Consider the following 20,112-nt stretch of genomic DNA (forward strand, 5'->3'; position numbering starts at 1 on the left):
TAGCCTCAGTAATAAATCAGTTCCTGAATGCAAGTGAGAAAGAACAGAACAGAAAGCCGAAAGAACGCCAGTGGTTTTCATCATGTAGCCATGGCTTGGAAGGGTACAGGCATTACTTTTTCTGTATTACTTTTTCACATTAATATGAACTAAATGTAGTGCTTCCTTTGTGCCCCCAGACAGAAGTGTTGAGCTTACAGAGGCTGGTCCATGCCGAGACTTAATACATTGCTTTTCTCTCTCTCTCTTATGTAGCTAACAAAGTAAATCTCACAGACAGATATTGTTCTCACAGCATTCCACACGCTTTTCAAATGATAACGATCTCCTATTTTCCTTGTGCTTTTCAACCTGAAGACTCCCAAAGCACTTAACAAAACTTGCCACCCAAAACAGTCTCTACACTGTCCTCTGAGTTGATTTAGAGTAAGAAAGAGCAAGTCCTTAAAGTAGATGGCAGTGCTACAAGTGCTGCAGAGTGCTGTGTACCTTGTCTTTACAAACAGAAACCAGTGGGATAATTTACTTTGATATAATATAATCACTTATTTACATATTTGACAAGGGTAATACTGATAATACTTTTTTTCTATGGGATGAGTAATAACATATTCAGAGTTCTGCTTCAGTTATCCCTTTTCTGTGGTAGTCCAGGATTCACTCTTGATGTTTTTGATTCACCCTAGCATTTCACAGTCAGTACTTTAGCCAGTTCACTTATTTGTAAAGAACCCAATACAATACAATATTTTCCTAGTTTACCATTTGGTAGATTGTTTTCCATTTGAGTTTTACAAACAGCCATAAACCAGCATGAGGACATTTTCCTGAGATTAATATTTATTTTTTAAGCATGCCACCTACTGCTTGCAGTACGAAAGCCTTTGGTCAAAGTACACACAGATTACACAACCAAAAGATTGTTCTTTTTTTTTCTTTTTATTGCTCGTGGTGTTATGAAAATATTTAAATGTCTGGGTCAGACTTGAGTACATTAAATAGCTACAGGCAGCAATAGGATTTTTTTCATCTCCTTACTATCAAGATAGGATATGTTTTTGTGTGAAGAGATCTAAGTGACTGCCATGAAAAGGCACTTCAGATTTTACTGTGGCTTATTTAAATGATTAGTGTGCTGCATCTGATGTGGCTTGAGATTGATCAATGTTTCTTATTATCTTTTCTTCTCTGATGCAACACTTGTTTTCAAAGTCTGGAACAGTAAGTGCTTTCAGAGCATAAGGTTGTAATATAGTCTTAAAGATGTGAACTAATCCCGACAATACTTGTTTCTGTTGTGTTACACTATGGATGTCTTTTTGGAAAACCTACCCTTGCTGACAACAGTAGCCTCCAGTAACACAAGAGACAAAATCATATAATGAGCGACAGATTCTAGCAGAGAGAGATAGTGTGGTCAGAAGAGCAAGCTTGCCTCCCACAAATGTGGTGGCTAAAGATTCGTCTGTGAGCTTGGGAAGATGGTGTTGCACAACAGTGACACAACAAGTAGCAGACAGTTTCCTTCTTCCTCTTGCTCACACTGGATGAGTCATTCAAAACCTTTTAGAAACCAATTCATCCAAAGCTTTCTCACAGACTTAAGAAGGTATGTAAAGAAGGTTTTCCTACACCTGTTTGGTTTCCTTGTTTTGTTCAAACAAATTCACAGTGTTTCCAGAAGTTTGACCAAGCTGGGTCCTATGTGGAAATTTTGCCCTTGAGTGTGGCTTGTACCTGCCTTTTTGTTCTCTGATGCAGCTTGAAATGACTTTACCAAGTTTCACAGCAGCACATAGAGCTGGAAAAATATTATAGCCATACAACAGATGAGTGAACTAAGGTGGAGATTAGGTGGCTGTGCTGGGAGCCCAGATTTACATAAAACACCAAAGGCCAGCAGAGACTGTGGAGACTTGGCTCTCAGGCCTGACTGCTAACCTACCACCATCTCAGGTGCTTTGCTGAGCCTGAACATTTTCTCAGGGAGATTTCAAGCATTCTGCAAATTCTTTTCTTCTTCTTTTTTTTTTTTTTTTTTTTTTTTTTCTTAAAATAAAATTTGTCTATGTCAGGTCCAACTCAGATTAGAGACCAAAAACAATTAATCTGCCAGCAGGTGGACAAGTACTACATGCAGAAAAGTTTACAAAGGGTCTCCCACAGTGTCTTACACACCAGGGAGGTGAGTTACCACAGGAGGCCTCTCCATGAAACTCCTTGCAGTGTAGCAGTTGATGTCCATTGCAGTCATTATTTTATGATGAGGAAAAATCAGGTTTTTTGATTCGCTGCTCATTTTGTCCACATAATGTAGCTCAGAGGTGGATAGGTCCTGTCTCTCTTTGATGCTCACAGTACTGACAACTGTAGTGTTTACCTAGATCTATGGAAAAAAGCTAGTAGGAATTCAGAGAATGAGATTTAAACTCAGACCTACAGATTCAGCTTCTGGAATGTAGATTCCAGCCAAACACCTGCATATTTTTCCTCACTGATCATTAAGCTTTGCTTTTTCTATTGCCCATGGTCAGTCAGACCAGTAATTGGTGTCAGACTGTCAATCGGTGGTATAACCAAGTATAGTTTCACTAGTATAAGCGAAACATAATTGATTAATACCAGCCCAGAATTATGACGTGTTTCAAGGGAGTTTTTTTTTCTTTTATTATTGTTCTTCTTGTTGTTCTTATTGTTATCAATATTGATTTGTCTCCCCTTCCTTTGTTGGGTGCTGCATTCCTTCTCCATTTATTTACCATTCTGCATACTCTGTACTCCATCTTTTAGCCTATGGGATATCAATATTTTCCTGTCTTAACATTCCCTCTTTCTCAGTCCTCTCAGAGGGAGTGCAACCTCAGTGACATAATCTTCCACGTTGAGCTGAGAGACTGTAGTTGTTCAAACAGGTTCGAAACAGAAAAACAGTCATTACGAGTTGCCCTTGTCAGCTTGCTGTCAGCTCAAAGGGAATTCCTTCTCAGCTGTCAGTCTGCCCTCCACTCCCAGCTGCTGGGTTGAAGTGAGGCTGCAAGCAGTTCCTGGTGAAAAGTCAGGGCAGCAGTGACTGTCACTACATCTGGGATATTCTAGTTGTGATTTGATATTCTGGAGACACAATATTATTATTTTTTCATGACTGTGTGAAATCACAATGTAGAACTGCTTTCATGCAGATTTCTGGAAATAAAAAGCAAATCAAGAAGGAAATTATCACATTCATTTTTACGATTTTTACAGAATTTACTTATGATTTCATATTGTGACTTAAATGTGGAAAAAAAAAAAAAAGACATCGTTCTTTAGCAATCTCTTGTGTCTGGCTCACAATACAGAAGATTACAGAAGATTATCTGCTGTGAAATACACTGGAAAACAGCTCAGGCAGTGCTGTTTTGCATACATCTCCTGCAGTGCGCAGTACCTCATCCTTTCCAAACTTCCTTCTGTTGCAGGAGTTTAATTTGTAGCCTTGCCATTAAATGAAATAAGCAAATAAGATTTTCAACAACACTGAGATGTACCATAAGCTTTCTGACATAAACACATAGAAATGACGTTATATCAGCTACTGTGGTTTTAATGGAGACCTCAGTTCTACTGAAAAAGGAATAAGAAAAGTTTTCTAGGCACAAATATTTGCTTTTCATGTATTTAATAAAATACTGAGCAACAGCAGCAGAACCATTTTCAGAAAGGGTGGAGAATTATAACTACATGGCCTACAAGCCATGTGTTGTTAGAATTATGTGTATATATGTGTACAGGCTATTGGAATTCCTAACTCTAAGTGGTCTTATTTAATTAATAGCTTTCTGTTGCTTGCTTTCCCTCACATTAACATTTATTCTAAATGTATTAAGTTTACTAATTGCATTAAAACAATGGTGCATTCCTTTCTGCAAGGATCTGTCTCTAATGGTACAACACTGAGTCAAAGGGAATGGTAAAATAGTGATTCAAAGGGAATGAATTCTAAGGTAAACAAGTCAACTGTGTATTTTGCTGGGCTGTGACAAAAAGGTAGATATGAACCTAGTTTTCAAATAGGAAAGGTTATTAGGACACAAGGGCTTGGCGTCAGGCATTATCGGTACTTTCTGTGACGATACCCTGGAAAAATCTCCCCTCAGGTTCTGATTTCAGTTTGTGGCAATGTTTGAGGACTAAAGACAATTTAGGAATTTTAAATGTGTGGCATGCACTAATGGATCATTGAAATAAACCGGTTCTTCTGTTCTTTGGAGGCTCAGCCTCACATTCCTTTGCAGGTAGGGTCATTGTCAACAGGCTGCATACCCTGTATGTCAGGGTCACAGGTAGTTGAAACTTTGCAGGCAGCTGGAAAAAAAAAAAAAAAAAAAAAAAAAGCTGCTATGCTTTCCTGCATTCTGATGCAATATTTTAGATGGTGTGGTTTAATGTTAGGCAGAGGACATTGATAAAGGGAGGTAAAGAGGTAGAGGTGCATTTAAACTTTGTAAATTTGTGTGGGGATTATTCCCTTTAGCAGGAACAGAAATACACACATTTATGCATGCACGTGCTTCTCCTTAGCTGCAGCAAAGGATGAATCTGCAGCAGTTTAAAACTTCGGTGTTTCTTGGCAGTTAGTAAATCTCTATCAGGTTCTCATAGCTTTGCTAATACTGGCACCCAGTCTAGACCACAGCTGTGCTATCACAAGATTTAGTTTTGGTAGTTTCTTCGGAAGGAACTGGTTTATTGTGCCATTGTCTAATGAAAATAAATGTTTGCCCTAGAAAATTCTCATGAAAAATTCATGCCTAATATGTCCTGTGCATGCACAATTGATAGCTACACATATTTAAATCCTCTCAGCTTTCAATTTCTCTTTTCCATTTTTTTTTTAATGACAAAATACTGCAATGTTCTCTGCAAGCAGGGTCAGGTTATTACATGTCAATATTCTAGCCATAAACCTTAATTTTTAAAATAAAATGCATGGCTATTTGCTAGCTTCCTCCAGGGAAATAAGAAGATGTAAATTATTTACTGCAACCAACTTGCCCCACAGCTCCAGCTACGGAATTTTGTCAATGACCTTAAAAGCAAAAGCGAAATTACACTTTTTCAGTTTATGTAGTCAGTATCGTGGATTGTCAAACAGGAAGCTCAGATTTCCTTTCACAAATTCGTAAAAATACACATAGATACTTAACTATATTGTGCTGTGCTAGTGTTTTACTAACCACACAAGGCTATATTGCTCATATAATTTTTGAAGGCCAAACAAAATCTATACCATGTGTTCTCATTCCTCAGAATCAATATTGAGCAAATAAATTTATTGTCCTCAGGCTAATTTCCAGACCTTTCAGACAAGAGGAATTTTTTCTGTTGTACTTCTTCCCGGTAAAAATACCACATGCCTGTTCTTATGATTCTTCACAGTCTGCCTTTTCTGCCACATCAGAAATCCTTTAGTAGATGTCTCAGCCTCCACAGAATATCTTCCATCCCATAAGTTCTTTCCACATAAATTCACTAAATCATTGATTGTCTCACTCATAGCATCTACTTGTAGAAACATCACCATTGCCCCATACATCTTGTTTCTTACTTACTCCTTCAACCTGAATGGATTTGGAGGTTTGAAAGTGTATTTTGACAAGGTACTATAAAAGAGTAGTTACAATATTATCATCTTGAATTTTCTTTTTTTTTTTTTTTTTTCCACATGGACCAAAACAATAACTCCTACTAATATATAAACAATTTAAGTATTGTTTGACTTTCTTGGGAAAAAAAAAAAAATCATTATTTTTAGAAAGAGATTGAGGATATTCTAAGGAATAATATTCTAAGGAATATTTACCTCTCTTGACATCAGTTGTCATTACATATTATTATTGAGTGTGAATGTACTTCAATTACACAGTAGCTGTTGATAGTGCCGTGTTTTTACTGCAAGGTCATTAGGATAGATACTGCCTCTATCTGTGTGTCTGTACAGCTGTTATTGTTATTATTGTTATGTAAAATAGTTATTGATTTTGATTGATCTTTTGGGGTAGAATGGTAGTAATAATGTCACTTTCTCCAGTCTTACTATGACTTCTTCAAATTCTTCTATGAGAACATTACTACATGTCCAAGTTATCCACAATCTGTGACTTCTGAAGGAATCATCTCATAATTTCATCTCGTGTTTTCTCACCCCAAACACAAGAAGTTAATGAACATCTTTTCATATCTTACTCTATGTTATAGTGCTTACTTTGATGGTTTCTTTTCATACCTGATAATGTTTATTATTTTCTTTCTCTCTCTCTATGTCACGTGGTTTGACTTTGTCTCATCTTTTCCAGACCAAGGAACTGTACAAAAGGTTGTTGTCTTACCCACCAACTTCTCTGCAAGTGGAGAACTCATTTTAGAAGAACTGGAGGTTTTTCAGGTTTGTCTTTCTCCTGCATACGCATTTTCCAATGTGTATGTTCGCACAAACTCTTTGTTCTAATAGGCTTTGGCAAGGGCAACTATGACTTGATAAAAGATAAAACAAATGAGCATACTGTCAACTTGATACCCACCCAAAGTACGATATAAAATGTCAGCTGTTATGAAGACTGTAGTTAGGCTTAAATCTTTTCCTTTTTTTTTTCCCCTGTTGTTTCTCTCTTCTTTTTTTTTTTTTAATTATTTTTTAAGTTGTCATACTAGATAGAAGGATTTTTACAATAACATTGTATATTCTCGTAATGTCATAAGGGCTGCCTGAAGGCAACTTTTATCATTGGTATCACATACTGAGACTGTCACTATTTACAGATGAAATCTAAGATTTTTATACATTGATTATCTGTTAATCTTCCTGATTCCAGGCTGCAGAATTAAAGCAAACTAGTGTGGGTTTTGCTCACATTCTTCAAATCCTCTAGAGTAGCAAGCTTAACACAACATAAAAAAAAAGAAACACAAACAACTACAGGGAAAAATAAGGGAATAATATCAATCAGTCTGGTATGTAGCAGCTTGTAATAACCTAAAGAAAATGTTCACCACCAATTTGAAGAAACCTTTTCAAATTTTTGAATGGGCTGTTCTTAAAATAAGTAGTCTTAGGGCAAATGGTAATTATGCAGCTACAAACTAAGTTAAGGGTTTTATCATTGCCTTTCTCAGTTTCATTGAGGGGATACAAAAAGGAAAATGTAAGATTTTTATCTAGACAGACAAGAAAAACAATTTATCTAAAACATGAAATGCTTTTTTTATCAATCCCCCCAAAAGGTATAATTAGTACTCTTAGCCTTTTGCTAAATACTTCCCTTTGGTAAATATACATGTGAGTATCATTACTTAGAGCACCATTTGCCCAAGTATTATTTATTCCATTTACAGCAAACAAATTGTTGGGGTGGGAGGAATCCTGACCCTAAACCTCATTTCTGGGGCTCTGAGCACAGAACTTTTTATCCCGAGCCTACAAAATCATAATTTCTGCTGTTGCAGTCTGTGTGGGCACTGGGGCAGTGTTGAGCCTTTTGATGAGTCTTACAAAGAGAGGGGGAATGAGATCACCAGATATGTGCTAGTAAATGTCGAGAGTAAGCAAAGCACAGATTCCTTTCCAGAGTGTAAGCAAGAAAAGGAGAATGTGGCATCAGATCCAATGTTGCATTGGAACTTGAGTCTCCAGACACTACAGTCATAAAATATAGCAGCTCTAAAAAACCTTTGCCAATTCACATGATTCACAGCCAGTTTTTTTAGTCCTGGCCTCCCCTCTATGCGTGTAGTCCACTGCAATTAATCCAGACCCACCGTTATGGCTTTCCTTTCTGACTGAGCAATTGCTAAATCTTAAAAACATGCTGAACATTTTTATTACCATCATTTTTATCATTTGTTTGGATGATAATAATGAATTACTTCACTTGCTTGAGGCAATGAACGTGATAATTCCTTATCCAGCTCTTTAAGGTTTGGTTTGGACACCGACAACAAATGACTCCAGTGACGACACACAGTAGTATACAGCAATGTCTCTGTGAACAGAACGTTGAATAACACACATGCCATTTTTAATATTCTAGTCATTGATAAACTGAAAGAATGTGTTGGCTGGCAACCAAACTCTATGCACTGTAGATAATGTTTAGGAGAAATGTGACATTCTTATCTGTATCATGTGATAAATATGCATGAGCATATTTATGTATGATTTTTCCATATCATCATTTTCAAAGGACAATTTATTTATTTATTTATTTGTTTGCTTGTTTATTTATTGCAAAGTCAGAGTAATGGCTTCAGAGCACATTACTTCTATATTGTTGAGGTAACACAAATGCAGGTGTACAAAAAATACACGTGATGAATAATAACGCTGTTTATTTCAACTAGTACCTTTACTGATACATTCATTGTATTTATGTAAATTTTTAAAGTTTTGAAATAGCAAAAAAGTAGTATGCGTGTTTGTGGGGTTTTTTTCTTTGTTTTCCACAATGTAGAAAGTTATAATTTTATTAGATACAACTTTGTCTTTATTGAACTTTAAATATAAATGTTGGGAGAGTATTAACAAGTTAGTCTTTGTAAAAGTGGTTTGTAATTTTGTCTTTCAGAGTAATTCTCCTATAACAACAATGAAGATCTCATCTAAAAAGGTAAAGAGAAGTGGGATGCTTACTTAACGCTTAATAGAGAAACAAATTGACTTAAAGATGTTAAAAGATCAGTTGTAATGTATCATAATAAATATATACAGGAGATTTTCCCTAATTACTATGGAAAAATATGACCAAAACTTTCATGAGCTTTTTATCTGCCCCAGAGCCACTAGGATAAAATAATCTATATTAATAATTTATCATTTCTAATTCACTGAAAGTGGAAAAAAAAAAAAGAAAAAAAAAAAAAGCAAGTAAGGAAAAAAAAGTACTGAAAGATGAAATTTGTCCTCCATTTCTTTTCATAGCTCCTAAATAAAACCTTTCTTTTAAAAGTCTGGCTTAAAATGCAGTATTAGGTCTATAGAGAAATTGTACATATCTATCTATTAGTAATAATGATGGTAATAGGAATGATAAAAATAGTTGAGAAGGTTTCTAATGAATTGTCTAACACACAAACTTAAAATAAATATTTCACGATTTTGCAAACAACATGTTACTCGATATTTCACAAAACTAAGAAGTAAACACTATCCACAATTCACTGAATCAAATTCAGTGCAATTTGATAGTTTTATGACCAAAAGATAAAGAGTCACTATTTGTTGTTTGGTTGGTTTTTGTTTTTGTTAATATTAATGTGTAAAAATCATTGATGAATTGGTTCTGAGTAAAAGAGATACTTTGGCCAGATTCCAGTTATGACCTATTCAACTTTGAACGTTCTTTGCAAAAGTTCTCATTTAATATAAAAATTCTATTGGCTTATTTTTCTAGGTACTGATGCTATGAGAATTTGGTCCAAAGCATCAACATAATCTCTAAGATTTATGCCTTGAAAATGTATGAACTGGAGAACCCAATTATTAACTCTTCATAATATTTATTAATGTGACTATATGCAGAAAAACTAATTAGGTAAAAGACCAGTAGCCCTCAGTCATTAAGAACCAAGTTTTAAAGTCTGAACAATATTAATTCAGCCTGCCTGCCCCAGAATGGAACAACAACAGACAAAGTCCAAAAACATTAACATTCTCTGGTGTTTCCAAGTGTTTTGTAACAGGAAGGTGGAAACAGTCCTGATCACCTGGGAAATTTCTATTTATTTAGGCTTTATATTTATTAGTGGCTCCTGTTGTGGTCTTGAGTTTATTCCAAAATTAACTCAAAGGTTTTTTGGTATGCGAGTTGAGTCTTAGGTGAAGCTCCTCCACATCTGAAATAAATCTTTCCATTTCCTTCTACAGCAACAGCTGTATGTGAGCTCAGATGAAGGGGTCACCCAGGTATCCTTGCACCGCTGCCACATCTATGGGACTGCCTGTGCTGACTGCTGCCTAGCCCGAGATCCGTACTGTGCCTGGGATGGCAACTCTTGCTCCAGGTTTTATCCCACAGGGAAAAGGTGAGCAGCCCTGTGAAATCTGCAAGGTTCCTTCCTATTCTCTATGAATAAGTTTTTTGTGCTGCTGTGTAGCTTGGAGCCTTACAATATGATGTGAGATGTCATTCCTTTCAGAAGCAAATACAAAGAAAACATCTGTATCTATTGTGCTTGGCTCTGTTCATTGTTCATTACCTAGGAGTTTGTCTTGTTTGTCTTTTAATATTTAAAGTAATGGATGGAAAAATTAAAAAAAAAAAAAAAGAAGAAGAAGAAAAAAAAAGCTATTCCTAATTATAAATATTAATCTTTATGTTTCACACACACAAAATCAGTGAAATATTTGTTCCCTTTATTTAAATTCAGTCACTCACTATGGATGTAATTAAGATAACCTTAAATACAGCAAGATTGGTTGTCGAAGGGATAAAGTGTTGTGGTTTTTTGTTTTGTTTTGTTTTTTTATTCCTCACTTGTTCCTAAGTGAGAAGAAGTGTTTCCAGGGAAATTTCAGGCAAATGTGATTTCCATGTAATGCCTGCAATCTTGGAGATTTTTTATTTATTTTTTTGACATGAGATTTATTAAAGCAGATAGGGAAAGCAATTTATCTTTAATTTATAACAGAGCTAATAGTCCATCTCGTAATTCTTATGCAAAACAGGAGCCTCTTTCCTCCTCCTTAGGGAAATACTTAATAGCAGAGGGTTGTAGTAAGCTTTTGTATTCGTAAGATTTCACATCATGTACAAAGAATATACAATGAAGTACTACCACAGAGGAGACAGAGCTTTCAGTTACATGTCAGAGCTTTGCCTAGTTTGAGTCCCTGTGCTCACTCCCTGCACCTGGGCTGCAGAAATGCAGAAGTCCAGATGCTGTGGACATACTATACCTACATGGGGAAAGCTGGTAGACAGAAACAGGCAAAGCTTGGCTATGCTCCAGTGACCCAACCAGTTGATGACAATGGGATCCCTTGGGATCACGATTACTTTTATCATTACAACCTTTTCTTGAATCATTCCTCATTTCACATAAAAAATGTAAAGCCCAGCGTGGTCATATAACAGTAAAAGATATGGTACAATATCCGTGTTTTTACTGCTTTCACATATTATATTCAGCTTCCAGTCTGAGAACTGACTGTTTTCTTCCATGGAGTAAAGGTCAGAAGACAAGGGTGGAAAGAAAAGGAAAATCTCCAAGTCTCAGGTCACCTAACTCCTACACTGACATAGTCACTGAAAAATAATGAGCAGTCAGGTATACCCAGCCTGTACAGTTTCCAGTAGATTTCTTGCCATTCTGTGTATACACCATGGTTATTTCCACTGGGGCTTGCTTCCATGATGACATTTTGTCTTCAGTTTGCTTTTTATAACAAACGAAAATAAACACCTAAAATTGTATGGGAAAAAAAGTACATATATATCTGTTTTTACTATGTGAAGCAAATGACTAGTCCTGTTACCTAACAAGAGAGATTATGAAGAAGAAAACTTTGGTGATCAGAGCCAAATCCCATTGCCTAGACAGTATTATCTTTCTGCTGTACACATTTGCTCATTTGCTTCCTTTGACACTTCTGTCTCCCATGATTTACTGTGTCTTCTCATCCAAATTGATTTACCTCAAGACACCGGAGAGTATCTTTATTTTCAAAACACCACCATATCAGCCATGTTTGGATAAATATCAGACTTAAAGTTTAGATTCTCAGAACTGCTTAATGTCACCAGCATACAATTTCTGATGGAGTGGAGCATCTCAGGGTAGCACAGAAATCCTGAAATTCACTGAGAAATTCTCCATTGTCTCCTCTGACTCACATAAGCAGCTCACACAGGTTAAAATCCTAAGGCACAATATGAAATACTTTTGGTGTTTACCATCAAAAATATACGTGGAATGTCAGAAACTACTCCTTTGAAAGATTGCCTTTCAAATGTTTCCTCTTAAAACAATCCAGTGAAAGATCAGGTGACAAAGGATTATAAGGGCTGTCTCTCATTGTTTGTGCAGTTCATGGTATAACGTGACCAAAGAGGCATCACCCTTAACCCAGCAATACTGGAGCTCCAGGGGCTTTTCATGGTTTCTTATCTTATGAGTCATAAATGAATAGTTCAAAGCATGGCTGTTACATACCCCAACAGCATCCCTTCACAACAACATGTTTTTTCACTGAGCTTGATAAATATTGATCTAATTTACAGAATTTTCAGTAAATGAAATAATGTATCTTAAGAATAAAAATTCAAGTTCTAGATTTTCATGCACTGAATTCTGTGAACAGTGACCTCCTAGCCAAAGAGGACTAAAATTCCAGTATGCCCAATCCTAGTAAGCTCCTCAACTACTTAACTACATAATCATGATTTTACATCTAACATTCATATAATATAACTAAGCCCCATTTTAAAGTATTTTGAGACTTGGTGAGTTTGAATATATTTGGAAAGAAAGGAGGTCATGTGCCCTCATGTAAAGGACAGAACTGAATCTTAATTCACCATTCTGGTTGAATACTTCAGTTACTCTGCTACGATGGTGGCTAAAGGCACTGAAAATAAGGTGTCTGGCAAAATCAAGGAGGGAACATGTCCTACATTATGATTTTCTGCTGGTGCTTTAGATATGAGATCTGTGACTCTTCTACAATCCATTCTTATGTGCCTGCCTTTTTGAAGACCTCTAGCTTCATTCAGGGGTTCTGCCTCTAAATGTTAGGTCTTGCATCACTAAACCTTTTATGCATTATCTCTAACTCTTCCATCTCTATGCCTTCATTGCAAAACTACTTTACCAACCTAAAGAACAACTGTTCTATGAAATTCTTCAAAATGATTATTCATTTAAACAGTATCTTCTCTCTAGCATCCCTGGCAGCAGAAAAGTAGTCTCAGAGTAGGTAATGAACTATCCCTGATACCTAATCTGGTTTAAAAAAAAAAAAAAAAAAAAAAAAAAAAAAAGTTTATTTGTTGTGTACCTACCTTGGAATAACAGTTTGTGTTTATAAAATATTTCAGGAGGAGTCGCAGGCAAGATGTGAGACATGGAAACCCTCTGACTCAGTGCCGAGGTTTCAACCTGAAAGGTACAATAATTTAGAGATCCTTGTGCTATATAAAGAACATATGGCTTTCCTTTATATGATTCATTACAGCTCATATTATCTGTGTGGTTTACTGGTAAAGCATAATTATTTTCCAAGTCTAAGTTTTTCCTTGCAATTACATGAAACCTGCACATATGATAAAAAATGATGAACTGTGACATATAAAGTTCAGCGTACATGAAATGAGAAGCTGATAGTGTTGATTAAAAACAGGTACGGTAAATTTGAGGCCATATTATGTTTTGGGGAACATCTTTCAGCAAACAGGAGGTTCTAGACCTACATTTTGAGTTATCATTATTCATTTCTTCCTTTACATGGAAAATCAAACGGCTTCAAATCTCTTTATAAAAGTTCCTTATTTCCAGCTGTGCAACTCTTTTGCCAGCCTGGCACAATGTGGATAGATAGTGGAGACAATGATCTGCCCTCCCAGTTCTCACTTTCATCAGATTTCTAGGCACCAGCCAAATATGGCCAAAGTCATAGTCAGAGTAGATACACATAAAAGAAGTTTAATCCTTTTTAACCCCATGCCTGTATGAGCCAGCGAGTGGCAAACTATGCCATCAAGCCACAGTCCTGTGTTAGAGAATGATACTTCTTCCACTTCTGTTTCTGAGCTTATGTTCAGTAAGTGTGTTCTCATCTGTTCCAGCTGGAGATGAAATAATAGATCTCACTCTAAATTTTTGATTACATTTTTAATTGAATAAAAGAAGAATGTTTAAAGAGTTACATGTCAAAGGTTCAGTCAATCATAATTCCACTTAAATGTTGGGGTTTTTTTGGGTCCCAGATAATCTCCTGGAAGAAAACAGACCACAACAATCAGACAGGCATAGAACCTTCAGGCCAAATGTGGCTAACTCTTTTCTAGCTTCCAACCCACAGCACCAGTGGGTCTTTCCCCATGATTCAGTATTAGGTCATTTATATGAAGCTTGATTGCTTGAACAGATTAATTACAAAAGATGACCCCACCTGCTCAGTATGTACCTGAGCTCTAAGATATTTATATTGAAGCTAAGGCTTTAAAACATGAAGTACATGAAGATCTTTGTGTCCTACCTTGTGGGCATATGCAGTTACCACCCACCTGCTATCTATCCCAAGGACGGGTGTCTCTTCTTTCCATGTGGAAAATGTGAGAAAGTCAGCTGTCTGCATTTTGGGCTGAGAGGAAATAAACACTTAAACTTTGACACGGGAGTCTTATTTTCCAGACTTTTTTTTTTTTTTTAATATGGCTGTATTTATAGATTTATATGTTTTAGCAATTTTAAAGGATGTTTTGGTGACAACAGTATTGTGTAGGTAGGTGACAGCATCTTCTTCTGTGGAAAAGAGAAAAAGAAACAGCAACGTGGAATCTTTCAAAATATAATTCAAGCCATTTATAGAAAAACTATTATTCTAGGGAGAAAATTGAAACCTACCTAAAAGACAAAAGGGTAGAGAGTTGGACAACGAGAAGAAATCTTAAAAGTTCATAAGGAAGACTATGAAGTCTTGAGACTAAGTCTTTAAGCATGATAGGTTGCATGCCTTAGAATTCTCAGCTTGTATATAAAAACATTTTTAGCACATTGCTATTTTTAAGAGATTGTCAAGAACTAAAGTGTTTGTAATACCACTTTTCAAATGTTCCATGAAACACTATAATACTTCTACACTTGTTTTATACCTTATGGCCACTAGAGAAATTCATTTATATTCTCTCTCTCTTTTAGCATGTATAAGTGGTAGGAGGATGGTCTAATCAAGAAGTTAGATATGTATTGATCAACTGAATAGATTTTTTTAAAATGCATTTGTTATACCTAGTCCCAGTGTATATAAGTTGTGCTACAACTCTAATTCTCACCATGTTTCGCAGCTACAGACAAACCAGCCCACAGACAAACTCTTTGCTAGTTTGTGGTCTTTGAATGCAAAATATTTCTACATTATTCTCCTAAAAAAAAAAAATACAACTGATCTTTTTACAACTTAATAAATGTGTTAAGAACTTGCAAGGACTAAAAGAAAAAACCTCCTTCATTTAGTATCATTACAATTTCACATATCATTTGATTAAAAAAAAAAAGGATGAAAAGAATGGGAGATACAGGGTGAGCAAAACCAGTCTTAAGACTGCAAAACCACAGTCTGATTTTAAACATACAAAATTCTATGTATGTGCATTTCTCACATTATTTTGTATTCATTGCTCCTTTGTCTAAATAAATAAAAACATAATAACTTTTATTTTATATATGATGTAAGCTTTTAAATCTGGAAATATACTGTTTTCAGGACAAATACTATAATTTAGTGCAAACAATGAAAATCTGAAAGTTCCTATCAGTAACTACCAAATGTTCATCTATCACAATTATGAAGGGTCACAACAAGTCTAAGTGATGACATACACTCAGCACTTGCCCAGGTGTTGCTGGAGCGCTATAAATTTGACCTGTTCTCAGTTGCTGGCCTAAGTATTTATTGAATTTCAGATTTAGAACCAGGTCCTTTCCTAGAAGGAGGCTTTGTAAGAGAAGTGGATGATTGGCAGTCAAGTCTGCCCTCTCTTGCCTCCCTGTGATACTGCATGACCACTGTAATAGATGGAGCTGTCTTTAATTTAGGTCATTATGTATTTTTATTCACAACAACAATATTACCCTAATTTGTAAACTGTGAAGTGTGAAGAAGTGTATAAAACACTTTGTTTTTCTTTTAATGGTTCCAGAGAGATGGTCTTTTCTTAGTAGAGAATGAAGTATTTCTGGGAAGAATATGCCTGAGATCAGTTACCCCATCAGCAAGCAGAGCTTTCCAGGCAGGACTCAACTCAATAGAAACATCTAGATATACATTTGCCTGCCAGCCCACAGGTATTGAGTTTCTCAGAAAAAGATCATGTCCAAGTGTAAAGACCAATAGTTGGAACTAGCTGTGATTCTTTACATTTCATTTATTTTCTTTGAAAATCCTGTTCCTTAAAATACTAGTTATCTGTTATTTTAGGATCAGATATACCTCACTGGACCTATATTGCAAATAGTGCAAACACAGTTTGTTTTTTTCTGTATAAAACTAGCATTTACATTATCCTGACCTGTCTTCTTTTCCTTTCTAGCCTACAGAAATGCAGCAGAAACAGTTCAGTACGGAGTGAAAAACAACACCACCTTTCTTGAATGTACACCCAAATCTCCTCAGGCTTCTATTAAATGGCTGCTACAAAAAGATAATGACAGGAGAAAAGAGGTGAGTAATGTTAGCAATAGCTCAGTAAGGGATCTCAGTCAGTATCTAATCCACATCCCAGACCAAGGCAAAATGGTGTTTGTGTTTTCATCAGACTCTCCAGTTACATTGAAGCTGAAGAATGTGTGTGGATGCAGGACACTGGCCAGCACTTTACTTGTATAAGTCAACGCAGAGATTTCAGTATGACTGGAAGGCACTTAACTCCTCAGCTCTGCCAACTTCTATCAAAGCAGAATAGTTATCAGAAAATACCCTAAACGTAGGGAACCAGTTAAGGAATTTTTCCTTCACACCTTGTTAATTGCAAATGGAAAGTTTGCAGCACTCAGGTCTTACTATTGATCTGAGGAAACAGGCATAAAAGCAATAAGCTGTATAAAGTTGAGGAAGAAGTCTGCATGCAGCAGCCTTTCTGTGCTATTGAAGAGATAAAAGGCAAAAGTGGGAGAAATGTGAAAGGTTTCTTTAGCAAGAACACGTATTGACAAAAGTATTTCCCCACCATGCTGCAATCACATTTTCCATTACTGCACTCTCTAAGGCTCTCAAGTTTCAGCACTGCAATATACAGTATGATTGTTTATGAAGAATGTGTCTTTCTTAAGTAATATTAAAGTGGAAAACTCCATTTCAAATCCAAGGCAGTTACTGTATGAATAAAAAGGAATAACTTTTGTAAGTAAAAAAATAATGAATATGGTGTCTGTTGATAGATTATAAATACTGAAAAGCATTAATCTCATATCAGGCCATTTTCCAAAATCAGAGAAGATTTACAAAGCCTCTTACTGAGTTTTTCATGCTGATTCTCTCATGCACTGTTCAAAGACTAGAGCCATGTCCTGCCAATCTAGGTGAAATTCTTTAACCTGTTGCTTCAGAAGAACAGCTTCCTTTTTTTTTTTTTTTTCCTGATGTTCAATAACAGTATTAGAAACAATCCAGTTTTAAGTAGCAACAAACTAAATCAATGACAAGATTAATTACTTTTCAAGCTAAAATGAATCTCTTGGGTTGCTGAAAATCTTACCTCTACAATGTCTAAAAAAAAAATTGCAATAACAGAATAGCATAATAAATGCATTGGATCTCAAGAGGGTCAGGTATAATGCAAAGTGCAGTGTCAAAATAGAGAAATAATTCATTAAAATGCCAGAACTGGTATTCTTGCACAGTGGGTTAATTTTTATTTCACAGCTGATATGCTAAGAGACACGTGCAGTATCATTTATAATCAGATTATAGCTCAACAAAATATCATAACTTGCTTTCTTTAGATGATGTTACTATTTCCTGGGACTGTCCAAAATCTGAAACCAGAAAGAAAATAGGAGAGTAGAAAAATTACTCTAGGTTTCCAATGAACCAAGTCCCAGCTGATGCTATTGTGAAGAAAACTTTTTTATCTGGCTTTAAACTCCACAGTTCAAAAATAGTTCTTCAGAGTTAGCCCCAGAAACCTACCAGTCAAAACATTTAACCAGAAGCTACCTTCAGACAGATCAACCTTTGGCCGAATCCTGCACCTGTCTTCCATGAAGTTTCAACGGCAGTGTCTGATTCTGGAAGGAATGGTTGCAGGGATATAACCTTGGCAAATAAAGTTCATTTTCTCAGCTTCTCTGCTTGAACATTATAAAAACTTGTCTTTCATGTAGTATCCAGATTGACATTTTTGTCTTCATCTCAATCAAATCTACTGTAGCATAATGAATACAAATATTAAAATTATTTTCTTCAGTGACACTTAACCTACTTTGAGGTAAGTTCTGTCCTAACATTAGCAGGAATGGTGGTCACTGTGATGCATGATAAAGCAAAATATAATACATTTAAGAAACCCTTAATAAAGAAAGAGGCATTTGAAGCCTTAGCCAGGAGGTCCAATACTGCGTTGTTCTGTAACATTCTTGAAAAAGTTCATTCTGTCTTTCCTCCCTTTAGGTCAAGCTGAATGAGAGGATCATAGCTACTGAGCAAGGACTTCTCATTCGCTCTGTCCAAGACAGTGACCGAGGGCTTTATCACTGCATTGCAACAGAGAACAACTTCAAGCAAACCTTAGCAAAAATCAATTTCAAAGTGCTAGATACAGAGATGGTGGCCTTCGTGACTGACAAGTGGTCCCCTTGGACCTGGGCCAGCTCAGTGCGAGCACTGCAGTTCCACCCAAAGGACTTTGTGGGAGCTTTCAGCCACTCAGAAATACAGATGATTAACCAGTACTGCAAAGACAGTAGACAGCAAAGTCAGCAGAGGGAAGAATCCCAGAAGATGAGAGGGGACTACAGTAAACTAAAGGCCCTTATCAATAGCAGGAAAAGTAGAAATAGAAGAAATCAGTTACCTGGATCTTAATTTTATTTTGTAGTAGGAGATATCTTTGTCCTCACTGTAGGAGGCTTATATTTATCTGTTGAGAACAAATTTGAGCAAATACGACGAGAAATAAATGATATTACAACAAGCTTCAGAAAGTATCATCCTCCCAATAAAATGCAGTGTAACTTAACTAAAGAAAAGATGTGGAGAATTTTCATTCCTAGATGCTTAACAGCACTAGATTATGCTCTGTCCTAGAAGCAAACTGAGTGTTCTTAAACCAGATTCACGTTCAACATCTCAGTATTTAATTATTGTTGAACAGAAATTGTTACAAAATCAATGCATTATCTTGCAACTTTGGAACTGTACTAAACAGATTGGTGGTGGAAGAATCTGGGTTAAGATGCAAGCTCAAAGTAAGATGGTACTAAGATTTCCTTGCACTGCATTCATGAACATGAGTTTCTACTTGTTTACTGTTCTATACTGGGTTTACAGCTTTCACTCATTGTTCAAATCATGTGAATGCGTGCAGATAGGAAGCAAATATAGTAGAAATGTTTCATTCATTCAAAGGTCAAATGAAGGAATGAGTAGAAGAAAAAGAGAAAAAAGCTTTATATACTTTATCAGAGGAAACACTGATTATTGTGCATAGTATGAGTTGTAATAAATTAATGAGTCTGGAATGTAACTTAAAATATCTCTGCTCATATTGATTTTTATAAGATTTCCTATAACATGACATAGCTTTGTAAGTGGCACAAGCCACTTACAAGCCAAGATAAGAATGTTCATTTATACATACAATTTTGAAAAACACCTAAGTGTCTTGGGTATTTTAGCTATTTTCAAAGAATTACACTCCAGTTTTTTTCAAAGGTCAGAATATGGGTATACAGTACAATGTTTACTCAAAAATTGTATTTAATCTGCTTCACAATTTATTTGGTCTACAATATAGAAGCAAGTCAGAAATGTCTTTGAAAATTTCAAAACATTATTTTTTCAGCTGGTTTCTCAAAGTTGCAAACATAGTATCTAGAATTACTAGAATTAAAGCATTTTCATTTTTCACTCTTTATACCTTCCTCTTTTTTTTTTTTTTTTTTGGTTGGTTGGTTGGTTTTCTGCTGAAAAGAAGATCAGGAGAAGAAAAAAAAAGAAAATAAAAACTAAAAAAATATGTTTGGGTCAAAAAACTAAAATTTTGAGAGGGATGTTTAAATAGAAATATTTTTGTTTAAGAAGCAACTGTCAGTTCTAATGAAGTATGTCTATTGAAAATTGGTTACATGTGCATCATCTAGCCTGGGCAAAACAATTGCGTCCTTTTGAGCAACACTGATGCCAAAAGATAGGGACAAATG

At 35.7% G+C, this 20,112-nt stretch overlaps 1 protein-coding gene across 2 annotated transcripts in view; it reads left to right on the forward strand.

The window, feature by feature from the left end:
* Window positions 1-19,828, forward strand: part of SEMA3C (semaphorin 3C) — a 121,716-nt gene extending 101,888 nt beyond the window's left edge. For both annotated transcript variants that reach the window (XM_032202283.1, XM_032202291.1), the window contains 6 exons: window positions 6,336-6,424; window positions 8,601-8,642; window positions 9,899-10,056; window positions 13,071-13,138; window positions 16,284-16,414; window positions 18,362-19,828. In XM_032202283.1, coding sequence (XP_032058174.1) covers window positions 6,336-6,424; window positions 8,601-8,642; window positions 9,899-10,056; window positions 13,071-13,138; window positions 16,284-16,414; window positions 18,362-18,775 — 902 coding nt within the window. In that variant the 3' untranslated portion in view covers window positions 18,776-19,828. The remainder of the gene's footprint in view (window positions 1-6,335; window positions 6,425-8,600; window positions 8,643-9,898; window positions 10,057-13,070; window positions 13,139-16,283; window positions 16,415-18,361) is intronic.
* The last annotated feature ends 284 nt before the right edge of the window (window positions 19,829-20,112 follow it).

Source organism: Aythya fuligula, chromosome 1 (genome assembly GCF_009819795.1).
Source record: "Aythya fuligula isolate bAytFul2 chromosome 1, bAytFul2.pri, whole genome shotgun sequence".
Taxonomy (NCBI): Eukaryota; Metazoa; Chordata; class Aves; order Anseriformes; family Anatidae; genus Aythya; species Aythya fuligula.